We start from the raw sequence: 17587 nt of genomic DNA, 5'->3' as shown, positions 1-17587 counted from the left end.
ATTTGGCACCATCACAGCGCCATTCCAGCACTCATGCTAAACTTTTGGAACACTTTGGGGCACAGCATTTGGCACCATCACAGCGCCATTCCAGCACTCATGCTAAACTTTTGGAACACTTTGGGGCACAGCATTTGGCACCATCACAGCGCCATTCCAGCACTCATGCTAAACTTATCAATCAATCAGGAAAAATCCAGCTCAAAGGTCAGAAAAATTTGTCTTTATTGAAAAAAATTCTTTAAAATCTTACATACAGCATAATTGTCACAACCTCCTTGATAGGGAGAGTTAATGGGCAGACGTGTTTCGAACTTTGTGGTTCTTAGTTCTTGCAAGGACTAGTTTTTAGAGAATTTTTTTTTTAATAAAGACGAAAAAAATTTACGGGTCCATTTGAGCCTGATTTTTTCTGATTGATTACTTTTCCTGCTGCACTGCTTCGAATTCTGGACGTTTGGAAGGGTGAGCTGATTTTTCTGTATATTTCATGGATGTTAAACTTATGGAACACTTTGGAGCACAGCACTGGAAACCAGCACAGTGCCAATCCAGCACATATGCTAAACTTACAGAACATTTGGGGCGAAGCATTGGGCACCATCACAGCGCCATTCCAGCACTCATGCTAAACTTACAGAACATTTTGGGCACAGGATTGGGCACCATCAGGAGCACCTTTCCAAAAATTATATTTTCCTGTAAATTTATACTTTCCAGTAGCTATTCTTCTATAAAAAGGGTGCAATATGTGTAAGGCGGCCAGGGTGGTAGTCGTGGCAACGAGCTGTAGTGTTCCCACACCCTGGCGGCCCACAGATGAAACATAATATCCCTTCTGCTGTATGTGCAGCATGCACAACAGAGCACTCACATTTACTGCTGGAGTCCCCTCTGTTTCTGTCACTCCATCTTCAGCTTCATGGGTCTCATAAACAACTCGTGAGACAGAGTCCATTCTTAACAGGTTAACTTTACTTATCAGTAGGGTTTTCAGTACAGATGGGGCACAGTGCATACAGAGTGTCATTTCTAGGGCTTTCCCTGTCTTCCTAGCAATTCCTGCTCTTCCTGGACAATCCCTGCCCCGTCTTGGCAATCACTGCTCTTCCTGGATAATCCCTGACCTGTTCCAGCAATCACTGCTCTTTCTGGACAATCCCGGTCCTGTTCCAGCAATCACTGCTCTTCCTGGACAATCCCTTTCCTGTTCCAGCAATCTCTGCTCTTCCTGGACAATCCTTGTCCCGTCTATGCCTTTAGGCCCACCAGCTTCCTTCCATTTTCCCTTTTTCGGTCTCAAAAGGAGAAGATAAAAGGCTCGCCATCTCAGCTTTGCCTTGTCCTGGTCGTAGACCCCGGATCCTATTCGGAATGGTTCCGTTTAAGCTGGTGACCGCCTGCATGCCACTCAGCCTAGGGCCCCTTCTTGCCGTAGCAACCTTATCCCCATGGCTGTCAGACTGTCCCTGTTCACTGCTGCATCTCAGCGAACTCTAACCAGGAAGTCCCAGCACTATAAAAATAATAATAATAATCTTTATTTTTATATAGCGTTAACATATTCCGCAGCGCTTTACAGTTTGCACACATTGTGAGCCCCAGCGGGGACAGTGATCATCTAAATTCCCTATCAGTATGTCTTTGGAATGCACTATTATTATTATTTATTATTTAGTGCCATATATTCCATGGCGCTTTTCATGTGAGGAGGGGTATACATAATACTTTCAAGTACAGTAATCCTAAACAATACAAGTCACGACTGGTACAGGATGAGAGAGGACCCTGCCCACAAGGGCTCACAGTCTACAAGGGATGGGTGAGGATACAGTAGGCGAGGGTAGAGCTGGTCGTGCAGTGGTTTGCTGGATCGGTGGTTACTGCAGGTTGTAGGCTTGTCGGAAGAGGTAGGTCTTCAGGTTCTTTTTGAAGGTTTCCATGGTAGGCGAGAGTCTGATATGTTGTGGTAGAGAGTTCCAGAGTAGGGGGGATGCGCGGGAGAAATCTTGTATGCGATTGTGGGAATAGGAGATAAGAGGGGAGTACAGAAGGAGATCTTGTGAGGATCGGAGGTTTCATGCAGGTAAGTACTGGGAGACGAGGTCACAGATGTATGGAGGACTCAGGTTGTGGATTGCTTTGTATGTCATGGTTAGGGTTTTGAACTGGAGTCTTTGGGTAATGGGAAGCCAGTGCAGGGATTGACAGAGGGGAGAGCCCGGGGAATAGCGGGGGGACAGGTGGATTAGTCGGGCAGCAGAGTTTAGAATAGATTGGAGGGGTGCGAGAGTGTTCGAGGGGAGGCCACAGAGCAGGAGGTTGCAGTAGTCAAGGCGGGAGATGATGAGGGCATGGACTAAGGTTTTTGCAGATTCTTGGTTGAGGAATGTACGGATCCGTGAAATATACTAGACGCTATTGCTAGGCCCCCTATTTTCCTATGCTAACCCTAATCCTACACACAACAGATTCACATTGCGGTACATAAACACATTAACACTTATAAACGCTGTGGAACTGCACTCATAAAATGTTAACAATGTCCAAAGAGAGGGAACCATATGATGGCCTCCGTCACCTCCTTACACTGCTCCCTTCTAAAATATTGTCGTCCCTGACCATGGTGACACCTGTAAACTAAACAAGGTTAGCATTTTTTTAAAACATTAATAAAGTTAATACAATCTTACTCCAATGCTTCTTGTGGATCAACTGTGACCCTGGTCCCACTTGGTTGGGACCCTGGAATCAGAGCTCAAGTTCCTTTAACATGGGTCCGACTGACCACGGTCCCTGTTGTGAATAGGTCACCGAGCAGAAAAAGGCAAAACAAGCTAAGCCACAGAAAACCAGAGTGGTTGGTAACTATGCAGATTGCAGATCCCTGATCTTACCACACAACTAGCAGTAGCCGTGGAGCGTGCCTACGATGAACCTAGACGCCTCGTCACGGCCGGAGGACTACATAAGCCTAAAGCAAGAAAAGGGAAAACTAACTGCCCCAGAGCAGACCCCAAAGGAATAGATAGCCCCCACACATGTACTGACAGTGAAACAAGATGAAGGCACAAACACTGGCAGGAAAATAGGCTGAGCAAATGATGGAGCCCAAACTAACTAGACAGGAAAGGAAAGGGAAGACACTGTCTGCAACCTGCAAAAAACCCTACAAAAATAATGTCCAACACTTCTGATAGCAATATAACCCTGAAGTCACTAGACTTCTCCCACTATATTAGCACTCTGAAATATTCTGAGACAGAGCAAAAAGAGACCGAACTAGTAAGGGACAAAAAGCCAATTGGCAAAATACTGATAAATAAGAGTGGAAATTCAGCTCAGCCCCCAGCCGGGGCTGGCAGACCACACAAAAAACTGAATAGACCAACAAAATCAAGTGTGAACATTAGCAGAAAAACTTAGCTTTAGATGACTGGAACAGAGCTGAAAACCAAGAGCTGACAAGCCAGAAGGAATCACCAGCAACTGAATAGGGCGTCGGCTGTCTTAAATCCAATCTGAGAATCTTGAGATCCAATCGTCATCCTCATTCTCAGGTGGCAGATCTCCACCGACCAAACCAGCCGCACCACCTCCCGACACCACCAGAGGGAGTCCAGAAGGGGAACCAGAGAATGAACTCACAACAGTACCCCCCCTTGAGGAGGGGTCACCGAACCCTCATCCACGCCACCAGGCCGATCAGGATGGGCCCGGTGAAAAGCACGAACCAATCTATTGGCATGAATATCGGAGGCAGAGACCCAAGAATTATCCTCCTGACCATAACCCTTCCATTTGACCAAATACTGGAGTCTCCGTCTAACCAAACGAGAATCCAATATTTTCTCTACCTCATATTCCACACTGCCTTCAACCAACACAGGGTCAGGAGGTGCTGCCATTGGAACCACTGGCTCAACAAACCTCTTCAACAGAGATTTGTGAAATACGTTATGGATCTTGAACGTAACTGGAAGAGCCAATCGAAACAAAACAGGATTAAGAATTTCCAAAATCTTATAAGGACCAATAAATCTTGGCTTAAAGTTAGGAGATGCAACCTTCATAGGAATATTCTTAGACGTCAACCAAACCATATCACCCACTTTAAACCGGGGACCAATGGTCCTATGCCGGTTGGAAAATCGCTGGGCCTTTTCCTGAGAGAGTGACAACTTATCCACCACTTGGTCCCAAATCTGCTGCATTCTCTTAACCACCGTGTCCACACCTGGGCAGGACGAAGATTCCACTTGCCCTGAAGAGAATCGAGGATGAAACCCAAAATTACAGAAAAAGGGTGACATCAAAGTGGCAGAACTAGCTCTATTGTTCAGTGCGAATTCGGCCAAGGGCAAAAATGAGACCCAATCATCCTGATCAGCAGATATAAAACATCTCAAATAAGACTCCAAGGTCTGGTTTGTTCTCTCAGTCTGTCCATTGGTCTGGGGATGAAACGCAGAGGAGAAGGATAACTGAATTCCCAGATTGGAACAAAAGGCTTTCTAGAATCTGGAAACAAACTGGACTCCTCTGTCGGACACAATGTTCTCAGGAATCCCATGTAACCGAACCACCTGTTGTAAAAACAAGGGCACTAACTCAGCAGAAGATGGCAACTTTGGGAGTGGTACAAGATGGACCATCTTCGAAAATCTATCACAAATCACCCAGATAACGGTCATTCTCTGAGAGACAGGAAGATCAGAAATAAAATCCATTGAGATATGGGTCCATGGCCTCTTGGGCACTGGCAAGGGCATCATCAACCCACTAGAACGAGAACAGGGTTTAGACCAAGAGCAAGTCCTACAGGACTGTACAAAATTCCTGACGTCACGAGATAAGGCAGGCCACCAAAAGGACCAACTCACCAAATCTCTGGTAACAAAAATACCTGGATGACAAGCCAATGCGGAGCAATGAATTTCAGACATCACTCTCTTTCTCCACTGGTCAGGAACATACAATTTTCCCATAGGGAAACGCTCAGGTTTATCCTTCTGAAATTCCTCCAGGGCGCGTCCAAATTGGGCGAAATGGCAGAAAGAACTACCCCCTCACCTAGGATGGTAGTAGGCTCGGTCACACTAAGAGAATCGGCAAAGATACTCCTAGAAAGGTCGTCTGCCTTAACATTCTTAATGCCCGGAAGAAAAGAGACCACAAAATTAAAACGCGTGAAAAACAAGGCCCATCTAGCCTGTCTAGGATTCAAGCGTTTGGCCGACTCCAGATAAATCAAATTCTTGTGATCGGTGAGGACCACTACTTAATGTCTAGCTCCCTCCAACCAATGTCTCCACTCCTCAAATGCCCACTTCATGGCCAACAATTCGCGATTCCCCACATCATAGTTGCGTTCAGATGGGGAGAACTTTCGAGAAAAGAAGGCACAGGGATTCATCTTAGAAGTCACAGGGTCTTTTTGGGACAAAACAGCTCCTGCACCAATCTCAGAAGCATCTACCTGCACCTGAAATGGAAGTGCGACATCAGGTTGCCGTAAAACTGGAGCTGAAGTAAACCTCTGCTTAAGCTCCTGAAATGCTGAGATAGCCTCAGGAGACCAATTCAGCACATCAGCGCCCTTCTTGGTCAGATCAGTCAGTGGTTTGACAATACCAGGAAAAATTACCTATAAATTTACGATAGAAATTAGCAAAACCCAAAAACTTCTGGAGGGCCTTCAAAGAAGTAGGCTGAACCCAATCATAAATGGCCTGTACCTTGGCCGGGTCCATTTCAATAGTCGATGGAGACAAGATAAATCCCAAAAATGAAATCCTCTGTACACCAAAGAGGCATTTCGATCCCTTAACAAACAGGGAATTCTCCCTGAAAATCCGGAACACAGTCCGGACGTGTTCCACATGAGAATCCCAATCACTAGAAAAGATCAAAATATCATCCAGATAGATGATCAAAAACGTATCCACAAAGTCACGGAAAATATCATTCATAAAGGACTGGAAGAAAGAAGGGGCATTAGTGAGCCCAAAAGGCATCACCAGGTACTCAAAATGTCCCTCCGGAGTATTAAACGCCTTCTTCCATTCATCCCCGTGCTTGATGCGAATAAGATTATACGCCCCCCTGAGGTCAAGCTTAGTAAACCAGCAGGCACTGTTAACTCTGGAGAATAAATCAGACATCAGAGGTAATGGGTACTGATATTTAATCGTCATCTTGTTAAGGGAACGATAATCAATACACAGTCTTAATGAACCATCTTTCTTGGCCACAAAAAAACCCCCAGCACCTAAAGGTGACGAGGATGGTCTAATATGACCCTTCTCCAATTACTCTTTAATATAGGATCGCATAGCATCATGTTCGGGTACTGATAAGTTGAAAAGCCGACCCTTGGGAAATTTACACCCAGGCATCAACTCAATTGCACAGTCATAACTCCTATGAGGAGGCAAAGACACAGACTTGCTCTCACTAAATACATCAGAAAAATCAGCTAGATAATCAGGAATATCATGAGACTGAGGAGAGGTGGAAAAAACAGGAGCGTCGTTAAGAATACACTGACAACCCCAACTCACCACAGACCCAGATTTCCAATCCAAAACTGGATTATGAGTTTGCAACCAAGGAAAACCCAGAACAATAGTATCATGCAAATTATGCAGCACCAAAAATTTACAATTTCCTTGGTGGTCTGGGGCAACCTGCATCGTCACCTGGGTCCGAAACTGAGGTTTATTCTCCACCAAAGGAGTAGCATCAATACCCCTCAAAGGAATAGGCGTCCGCAGAAGCGTCATGGAAAAACCACAACGTTTAGCAAAGTCCAAATCCATCAGATTCAACGCTGCTCCTGAATCCACAAAAGCCTTCGTGGAAAATGTGGATAAGGAGCAGATCAGAGTAATCGCCAAAAGAAACTTAGGTTGTACACTGCCCACAGCAAATGTGTGTGCAAAACGTTTCTCTCGTTTTGGGCAGACAGAAATAGTATGAGAGACGTCTCCACAGAAAAAACACAGCTTATTACGCCTTCTAAACTCCTGACGTTGTGCCCATAGACAAAACTCTATCACATTGCATAGGTTCAGACATTTGTCCAAAAGGTGGCAACTCCTCTCGTGTAGTTTTGCTTTCACGTAAAACACCGATCAATTTGAATGGCTAATGACATAGAATCGTCAAGACCAGGGGGAACAGGAAATCCCACCATAGTATCGTTTACTGTTTCTGACAAACCCTTCCGAAAGAGAGCTGCCAAGGCACCATCATTCCAGGTAGTAAGGACCGCCCACTTTTGGAATTTTTGACAGTATAACTCTGCAGAATCCTGACCCTGGTTCAATGCCAATAGGGCTTTCTCAGCTTGATCAATAGCATTAGGTTCATCATACAACAACCCCAAGGATTGAAAAAATGCATCCACATTAGTCAGAATAGGATCTTCAGGTGCCAAAGAAAACGCCCAATCCTGGGGATCGCCGCGCAGCAAAGAGATGACAATTTTAACCTGCTGCGCAGAGCTCCCCGATGAATTAGGCTTCAATGCAAGAAATAATTTACAATTCTTAAAATTCAAAAATTTAGACCGATCCCCAAAAAACACATCAGGAGTAGGGATCCTTGGTTCAGCAGCATGTGAATGAGCGAGATAGGTGGAAATTCCCCGCACTTCAGCAGTGAGCTGCTCCACATGATCAGACAATTGCTTAATCTCCATTAAAAAAAAAAAAATCCTCCTACGGCCCCAGAGAAAAAGAGGAAAAAATATATATATAAAAGGAAAAAAAAATTCTGACACTTTTTTTTTCTTTCTTTTTACAATTCTTTCCTGCTTTTGAGTACATTAGAGTCTGCGGTATGGCTGGTGATTCTGTTGTGAATGGGTCACCGAGGAGAAAAAGGCAAAACAAGCTAAGCCACAGAAAACCAGAGTGGTTGTAACTATGCAGATTGCAGATCCCTGATCTTACCACACAACTAGCAGTAGCCGTGGAGCGTGCCTACGATGAACGTAGATGCCTCGTCACGGCCGGAGGACTACATAAGCCTAAAGCAAGAAAAGGGAAAACTAACTGCCCCAGAGCAGACCCCAAAGGGATAGATAGCCCCCACACATGTATTGACGGTGAAACAAGATGAAGGCACAAACTCAGGCAGGAAAATAGGCTGAGCAAATGATGGGGCCCAAACTAACTAGACAGGAAAGGAAAGGGAAGACACTGTCTGCAACCTGCAAAAAACCCTACAAAAATAATGTCCAACACTTCTGATAGCAAAATTAACCCTGAAGTCACTAGACTTCTCCCACTATATCAACACTCTGAAATATTCTGAGACAGAGCAAAAAGAGACCGAACTAGTAAGGGACAAAAAGCCAATTGGCAAAATACTGATAAATAAGAGTGGAAATTCAGCTCAGCCCCCAGCTGGGGCTGGCAGACCACACAAAAAAACTGAATAGACCAACAAAATCAAGTGTGAACATTAGCAGAAAAACTTAGCTTTAGATGACTGGAACAGAGCTGAAAACCAAGAGCTGACAAGCCAGAAGGAATCACCAGCAACTGAATAGGGCGTCGGCTGTCTTAAATCCAATCTGAGAATCCTGAGATCCAATCGTCATCCTCATTCTCAGGTGGCAGATCTCCACCGATCAAACCAGCCGCACCACCTCCCGACACCACCAGAGGGAGTCCAGAAGGGGAACCAGAGAATGAACTCACAACAGGTCCCCTTGCTCCTTGGATCTGCACATGCATTGTGCAACACTTCAGGCCCGTGGACCAGTCACTTCCTGCTGAGGGTGTCCAAGCACAGGAAGTCCATGTAAAAACCCGGCTCGCTCCTCAGGTCCTCCTGGTCAGGTGTTTCCCCTCCCCCCTTTAATAGAGTACAGTCCCTTTAAAACAAGTGTGTTGCTTGTATGCTCTCAGGGACAGTTCAGGGTTAAAACAACAATAGTTCAAGGTTAAGACAGCACAGTACTTAAAGCAACCACCACTGTCCATTCTTGTTACCAAGGCTGATTAACCCCTTCAGGGTTTTAGGCCGATAAGCAAGGGATGTGCAACCCTGCGCAAAGGAACATGGAGGAAGGGGAAACAAAACAAAAATCCTTCAACTGTGACTGTACTGGTCACTACTGACACCTAGTCCTGGTGCCGTTCAGGGCTCCTTGCAAGCAGTCTGTTGCTTGTTTTCAATGGGTGCAATCAGCACAACATGTCCTTTTAAAGGGGCTACGTCTACTCAATACAAGGCTGATGACCGCATTTTGGCCCTGAATAATAATAAATGTGTGGCTTGAAGACACGCTGGAGGAAGACTCTCCACTGGGCCTCCGACACCTTTCCTCCACCATCGGCTGGCTCAGAGCACTTGGAGCCTCCTGCTTCCATGTCCCAACTGTGGCCACTGCTTCTTTTAAGGGCACTTCTGCTCTCTGGCATTAGGTAGGGGCTGTGACCGTTACAGGCGGCTGCACACAATACCGCACCTGTCTCTCCTCGATGCTGGAGACCACTTTCACCACCACAGCATACAGTCCCCGGGACCCTTCTCCCCTGATAAATATCACCCGGTCCCATTCGTGTAGTGGACCCTCACACGTGATGGACCCAGCATTGACATAAATCTTGTCCCCGGTCTCGGCCTCTTGAATGAACTCATACCCTCTGGTAGGGTTAACATATTTGATCAGGCCGCGTGTCATCTGGCCAGACATAGTTCCTCCTCCTGGCCGCCGCAGCTCCTTCAAAAGACGGCACTTCTGCTGTTTCTTCTCTTCAATTACAATTCTTCTGCCGTGAGAGCCCAGGGTTCATCCAGGTAGATATCGTGGGGAGACGTGGAAACTGGAGAAGGTGCCGGGGCAGGAGTAGGTGCGGGGACTGAGGTGAGGGTAGATGTCACACTCACTGTGACTGCGACCGGTTGCGACGGTCCTCCACTGTGGCCGTGCGAACTCGGGATCATGGCCACGACGGTCCCTCTTTCCATGACTTCCAGTTTCTCGACCGCTTCTTCCGGCTCAGGCTTCTCCACATCCATGGTGCTCCAGCTCCCAACAATCTTCCTTTCCGACTGGTCAAATGGGAACCAGTCTTCCAGTTCCGCCGTCCACCAGCCTCCAGAGTGCAAGTCTGACTTCCGCTGGCCTACAGACCGCTCCCTGTCCTGCCGCCTGATACCTATGCGGAAGGACATGCTGCGCCGCGGCATGGTGTCATGTAGCTGAGGTGGCAATGGCGTCTCTCCTCCAGATGCAACGTCCTCTTCCAGACTGGAACCGCACTCATAAAATGTGAACAATGTCCAAAGAGAGGGAAGCATATGACGGCCTCCGTCACCTCCTTACATATGCACAAACCAGAAACACTTCTGTTCTTATCAGAGCTACAACCAGGACAGCAATTGCACGGTGATAATGGACTCCACTGCCCGACCTCCCTTAGGTCTAATACTAGTACTCTGATAAGTACTGCAATAACACTCCTATTTGCATCTGGACAATAAGAAAACAGCCCAAAATATACACCCAGTCATCTAACCTGAGGGAAAATCAAAATTGAAAACGTAAAGCTGATCTTTTGACATGCAACGTTAACAATTAACGATGTTATGCTTTTTATAATTTGTGGATGAGATTGAACTTGATAATGATTATCTTTTCCTTTGCTGCTTTTTCCTGGGTCCACGGAAGGTCAAATGAGGGGGGAATCCAGAAAGTGTTTAAATTTCCTTAGCATTACATAATTCCCACTAAAATGACCAACCTGCTGAGTAAATATACCCCAAGTTTGATCCCTGCTATCCTTACAAAAGAAACTGTCAATAGCTAGGACAGGGGCTGCAAAATGTCCCCAAAAATGATTTGCTGCTTGGACCCCACGGATCACGTGTAACCTGTGGAGGAACACAGCAGCAAATGCTCAGTTCTCCTACAGTGCCTCCAGAGGAGTAGTGAAGCATTACACCTTGTGTAGAAATCAAGCATTGCATGCAGTAATAGCAGCACAGCTGTGGCGAAAGTTTACAATTCTTTTATTATATCTACAAATAGAGCTCCGACTGGGATTAGAAGACGACTCAATGATTTATAATTTGCTAGTGATTTTGCTTTGTTTAAGGGGTATGTGGTGTTCTGTGAAATGTCGGATGTAACATGATCTATGGTGTCAGCATCTCTGGTGTCGCATAGGCGGCTGGCTATGCCGTTATTAACCACAATTCAGTTTTCACATTTCTCCATTACACAAATCTGCAGAAACTGCCACTCACAGGAAGTAAGATCCCGATATACTTCACAATGTCTACAAAATATCCTAAAACCCTGAAGGATCCATTATTGTCCTTTACTGCATGTCCCCCTATTACACAGATGGACCCTATTAGACATTACACCCCCTTTCTAAATGTATCCTCTCGGCCTCTACTGTACAGGTGGCTCCCACCTCCCCTCCACCTGCACATTAGCAATAGCAATTTGAGGAAGGGGGTTGTCTCCAGCCCCCTCATGAATAGCTAAGCCCCTCAGTGGGTGTATCTAAGTCTGTGCAGCTGAGAATGGACTGCAGTCCCAGAATTGCTCTGCAGAGAAGGATGTGATGCTGGACTTGGGGTCTCTGCTTCTCACCAGAGAAAATGTAAGGAGTGAACCCACATTATCACTATATTAAAGCATAAGGACCACTAGACTTTGGAGATGCATCCTTATGAAAGGTTTAGATATATGTACAGGATTGCAATAGAGAGGTACTGAACCCTAAACTTTTTTGGTGGTGCTACATAATAAGGGATATAGGAAAACTGTTTAATCTATAATGGAGAATAAAGAAATGCCAGAGAATATTATAGAAAGGACTATATAGCTGTGGATATTACATGAACTCTGATGCTTTAACAGTGAAAAAAGGGCAGAAGCTGGAAGCATTTTCCCACCAGGAATGACAGCTATGGACATGGCCAGGGTACACTGCCAGCTGGCACCACTGCTATTCCTTATGGCCCTGGGCTGCGTTGCTTCCTTGGAGCCCGAAGACACTTGGGATGCAGGATCCGGGCAAATGGCAGGTAAGAAATTATAAGGATCAGAAACGTGAACTATGTGGTGACTTTTCTAGAGGTTGTGATGTTGTTTGCTGGAGGGAGGTGGCATATTGGGCACATTAAGCATTAGTTTTATGACCATTCGCAAAGTGTTGAACTAATGTAAAATGTTCTGGGATAGAATATTCATCCTGACTGATGCCACATTCCCACACTCAGACTGATACAAGACATACTGCATGCTGTGAGGGACAGGTAAGGATTTCAGGTGTTACAATCATCCATTGAAAATAATTAAGAAAGGTTATCCCAAAACATTGTGAAAGTCTACATGCAAAAAACCCCCATGGCTACTGTAAATGGCTCAAGGTTTCTAAAGGTACAAATGTTAGAGTCATAAAAGATTATTATGGATTATACCACTCAGGTTTCAAGTGTCACTGCACCCCAAGTGTTTGTGCATCCTTATCCTGTACCCCAAGTGTCAGTGCATTGTTATCTTCTACCCCAAGTATTAGTGTCATTATGCTGTACCTCAAGTGATGGGGTACAGGATAAGGACGCACTAAGTGTCATTTGTCCTGTACCCCAATTGTTAGTGTCCTTTGTCCTATACACCAAGTGTCGGTGTGTCATTATCCTATACCCAGAGTGTCAGCATCATTATTCTTCACCACAAGTGTTATTGTCATTATCCTGTACCCCAAGTGTCAGCACCATTTATCTTGTACCTCAAATGCCAGCCCCATAATCCTGTGCCCCAAGTGTCAGCATAATAATCCTGCACCACAAGTGTCAGCATCATTATCCTGTACTGCAAAGGTCATTATCCTGAACCCCAAGTGTCATTATTCTGTACCCTAAGTGTCAATGTCATTCTGTTCCCCAAGGGTCATTATCCTGTACCCCAAGTGTCATTATTCTGTACCCTAAGTGTCAGTGCCATTCTGTACCCCAAGGGTCATTATCCTGCACCCCAAGTGTCATTATTCTGTACCCTAAGCGTCAGTGCCATTCTGTACCCCAAGGGTCATTATCCTGAACCCCAAGTGTCATTATTCTGTACCCTAAGTGTCAGTGCCATTCTGTTCCCCAAGGGTCATTATCCTGAACCCCAAGTGTCATTATTCTGTACCCTAAGTGTCAATGTAATTCTGTTCCCCAAGGGTCATTATCCTGTACCCCAAGTGTCATTATTCTGTACCCTAAGTGTCAGTGCCATTCTGTACCCCAAGGGTCATTATCCTGCACCCCAAGTGTCATTATTCTGTACCCTAAGTGTCAGTGCCATTCTGTACCACAAGGGTCATTATCCTGAACCCCAAGTGTCATTATTCTGTACCCTAAGTGTCAGTGCCATTCTGTACCACAAGGGTCATTATCCTGCACCCCAAGTGTCATTATTCTGTACCCTAAGTGTCAATGTCATTCTGTTCCCCAAGGGTCATTATCCTGTACCCCAAGTGTCATTATTCTGTACCCTAAGTGTCAGTGCCATTCTGTACCACAAGGGTCATTATCCTGCACCCCAAGTGTCATTATTCTGTACCCTAAGTGTCAATGTCATTCTGTTCCCCAAGGGTCATTATCCTGTACCCCAAGTGTCATTATTCTGTACCCTAAGTGTCAGTGCCATTCTGTACCACAAGGGTCATTATCCTGCACCCCAAGTGTCATTATTCTGTACCCTAAGTGTCAGTGCCATTCTGTACCACAAGGGTCATTATCCTGAACCCCAAGTGTCATTATTCTGTACCCTAAGTGTCAGTGCCATTCTGTACCACAAGGGTCATTATCCTGCACCCCAAGTGTCATTATTCTGTACCCTAAGTGTCAATGTCATTCTGTTCCCCAAGGGTCATTATCCTGTACCCCAAGTGTCATTATTCTGTACCCTAAGTGTCAGTGCCATTCTGTACCACAAGGGTCATTATCCTGCACCCCAAGTGTCATTATTCTGTACCCTAAGTGTCAGTGCCATTCTGTACCACAAGGGTCATTATCCTGAACCCCAAGTGTCATTATTCTGTACCCTAAGTGTCAGTGCCATTCTGTACCACAAGGGTCATTATCCTGCACCCCAAGTGTCATTATTCTGTACCCTAAGTGTCAATGTCATTCTGTTCCCCAAGGGTCATTATCCTGTACCCCAAGTGTCATTATTCTGTACCCTAAGTGTCAGTGCCATTCTGTACCACAAGGGTCATTATCCTGCACCCCAAGTGTCATTATTCTGTACCCTAAGTGTCAATGTCATTCTGTTCCCCAAGGGTCATTATCCTGTACCCCAAGTGTCATTATTCTGTACCCTAAGTGTCAGTGCCATTCTGTACCACAAGGGTCATTATCCTGCACCCCAAGTGTCATTATTCTGTACCCTAAGTGTCAGTGCCATTCTGTACCACAAGGGTCATTATCCTGCACCCTGTCAGTGTCCTTATCACAAACTTCAAGTGTTATTATTCTGTACTCTAAGTGTACACGTGTCATTGATTTATAACATCAAAATATAAAATTCCTAATAATATTGTAAGCTTTTGTCCTTGCAATATCTAATGATACAATTTTCTGTATTGTGGTCAGTGAATTCTGTCCTCAGTTTCTTCTCCCTGATATTACTGCCTTCTTCCCCATGCTAATGTCATGACACGTTCAGCTCAGCATCACATCACATTTCTTCTCCCCGTACATGAGGGTTCCAGATACTATCTACAACATGATAAAGAGCAGAGCATTTGTTTAAAGGGACACAGGCATGAAATATATGACAGTTACTGGGAAGAGCTTTATCTAGACATCTGCAGAAAAACTCTGATCCATTTATAAATCATTTCCCATTTGATCATTTCTTGCAGACATCTTCTTGAAGATAAGATTAACACAGAGCACTGAGCAGTAGTCTATTGTGCTGCAGTTCAAACTACAGCGAGTAACATATGATGGGGGCGATACCGCTTTAGAGCTACAAAGGTTCACAGGGGAACCAGAAATTTGTCCGGATTGGTCATTAATGGGGAAACACTTTTTCTAGTTGTACAAAAGTTGCAAAACTTGATGGCTGGGGAACAGGGCTAGGGTCACCAGGGAAAACCTTGGCAGATGCCAGGTCCACTGGGCAATGGCAATATGGGTAAATATTTTTTACACTTGTCATTGTGCAAGTGCCCCCGCAGCCACCCAAAGATGCCATACACTGAACTAAATACAGTCAGAGTATTAATATACTTGGCTTTAACACTCAGAATTGGACTGATGGGCAACATTTATCACCCCTACTACAGTGCACCGATATCTACCCTCTTCTGCCTAAGTCCTATCCTGATGCCTATAAATTAGTAATGGCAACACAGTAGACCTCTTACTAATAGAAGACGCATTGTTAACCCGTTTTCCCAAATTCACCATTCAGTGGGTTGGATGACAAATTTCCAATTTTTTTACCGTATTATATCAAAGATCCCTTTTTAATACAAAGCAATGTAGTACCTGATTATGAGCTGCAGATGGCGCTGTCTCTTTGAAGGCAAATCCAGATCCACAACATTTCAGGACAATGCCGGTTGTAACCTGGGTGAAAAATACACATGTTGTACATTAAAAAATCAACACTGTGTTCTAGTTTATGTCTCAAAAATTAAGAGATATGTCGTATATAAATTGTGCGCTACTTCACATGTACACAATGCAAGGGAGGGGCCTTCTACTGTGATTAGCAGCCTACTGTCAGGGGACCATGGAACCAGTTTAAGAAGGATTCCCTATTTCTTTAGTCTATAAAATAAACCATAACATGTCCCTTGGCTCCGAGACAAATCTACGTATTTAATTTCCTTATTTATAGATTTAAGGTAAGATTAGGCCAAGCGGTGACTTCACTCTTTTGCTTGCAAAGTTTTTGCTTTGGTCAGATGGATGCAGAGCAGACTGCGTGGTCCTTACAGCACACAGAAGAGAACGTGTTCATTGGAAAAGGCTTGTAGGAGGATAGAAAAGCAGAACTGCTTACTTTCAGAAACAGCGCCACTCTTGCATATAGGCCTTGTCTAATATTGCAGCTCAGCTCTGTTCTAATTGTGATTTTGTCAATGGTGGGAATAAGGACACAACGCGATTGGGGAATTTTTTTCTGTGTCTTTGGACCTAAGCTAAAATCTTTCCCTTTACGCAGTCATGGTGTTTGCTGGCAAGTACCACTTGGTGGAGCCAACTTGAAGCATACTTTTTGCATAGCTGTATCTAGCAAATCCAGTGAGTGCCCCCTAGTGGGGGCTTCAGGCAACCTGAATTTTAGTATTAAAATGGGTTTTCACATCAAACACTTACCCCTTATCCACAGAATAGATGATCATTGGGGTCTCACTGATGAGACCCCCATTGATCTTGAGAACAGATATCCACTTGCCCCCATTCAAACATGCATATTACAACTGTCAGTCCTATAGATTTTCAATGGAGCATTAGTGTGCATGCTTTACTCCATTCAGACAGGAGACTTTGGGTCCGGCGGTTTTTGTGATTGGTGGGGTCCCATATTTGAAGAGAAACAGCTCTATGTATGAGAGATGCAGTTGCAACCTCTATAAAAACATGGCAGACATTAACGGCAGTGGGACTCATATGATTCCTGTGTACATTCTTGAAAAAAAATGCACTTTTTGGTGATTTTCAGCCATCTATTACTAAGAAAAGGCAAAGTTTTTATTTGGTTACATTATTACCACCCCTAAGTGATTCTCTATATCTTAAAGGGAATCTGTCCACAGGTTTTTGCTCTTATCTGAGAGCAACATGATATACAGTATATAGGAGCAGAGACCCTGATTCCAGCGATGTAATCACATACTGGGCTCCTTGGTGTAATTTCAATACAGTCAGTTTTCTCTGCCGCAGATCTAGCAGAGCTCAGAATATTGAGCCTTGTATAACCCCGCCCACACCACTGATTGGCAGCTTTTCTGTCTACACTGACCAAAAGCTACCAATCACTTGTGGGGGTGGGGTTACACAGAGCAGTTGACTAGGAGAAACGAGACACCTAGTCCTATAGTGATAATCTCCTGCTGATAAAACACTGATTGTATTGACAGAACCTCATACAGCCAAGCAAGTGACACATCGCTGGTATCGGGTACTCTGCCCCTAAATTATGCTGCTCTCAAATTATATAGCAGAAACCTGCTGACAGAATTCCTTTAAGCATTGCAGAAATCCAGTGCAACCTACATAAACTACTATAACTAGGTTTTACAGAACCTCGACTAAAAGCATAAGAAGAGGACAATGCAATTCTGAAAATCCTCTTTTACATCTGGTCACCTGATATAATAATATAATGTAGCACTTCGTTATTCAAAAAAAATGGACAGCTCTTATTTTATGGGGTTAAATGTGCACATTCCCCTCCAGACATATATTTTTAGCTGCACTGATTTGGGCCGGTGCCCAGCGCTGCTTGCTTGGGTAAGCATGAAGTGTTTTGGTTTGCAATCAAAGTAAAACAAATGGCATGTAAATCCATAGGCCCAGGGGATCCTGTGCTGCATCGGGAGGA

General features: G+C 44.7%; 1 protein-coding gene and 1 long non-coding RNA gene across 4 annotated transcripts in view; one reads left to right on the top strand and one right to left on the bottom strand.

The window, feature by feature from the left end:
• Positions 1–17587, bottom strand: part of LOC141046643 (uncharacterized) — a 108981-nt gene that overhangs the window by 32842 nt on the left and 58552 nt on the right. Inside the window, exon 2 of the long non-coding RNA XR_012219628.1 lies at positions 15523–15603. This is a non-coding gene — a long non-coding RNA (uncharacterized lncRNA). The remainder of the gene's footprint in view (positions 1–15522; positions 15604–17587) is intronic.
• The window catches only part of LOC141046640 (uncharacterized), a 445193-nt gene continuing 439301 nt past the window's right edge, over positions 11696–17587 (top strand). For 2 of the 3 annotated variants that reach the window (XM_073541183.1, XM_073541182.1), the window contains exon 1: positions 11702–12060. In XM_073541183.1, coding sequence (XP_073397284.1) covers positions 11934–12060 — 127 coding nt within the window. In that variant the 5' untranslated portion in view covers positions 11702–11933. Of the gene's footprint in view, positions 12061–17587 lie in introns of all 3 variants that reach the window. The other variant, XM_073541185.1, reaches the window with a different exon arrangement.

This window comes from Dendrobates tinctorius, unplaced genomic scaffold (assembly GCF_039654945.1).
Source record: "Dendrobates tinctorius isolate UK_male_01 unplaced genomic scaffold, ASM3965494v1 ptg000120l, whole genome shotgun sequence".
Taxonomy (NCBI): Eukaryota; Metazoa; Chordata; class Amphibia; order Anura; family Dendrobatidae; genus Dendrobates; species Dendrobates tinctorius.
This window is presented reverse-complemented; position numbering and strand designations above follow the sequence as displayed.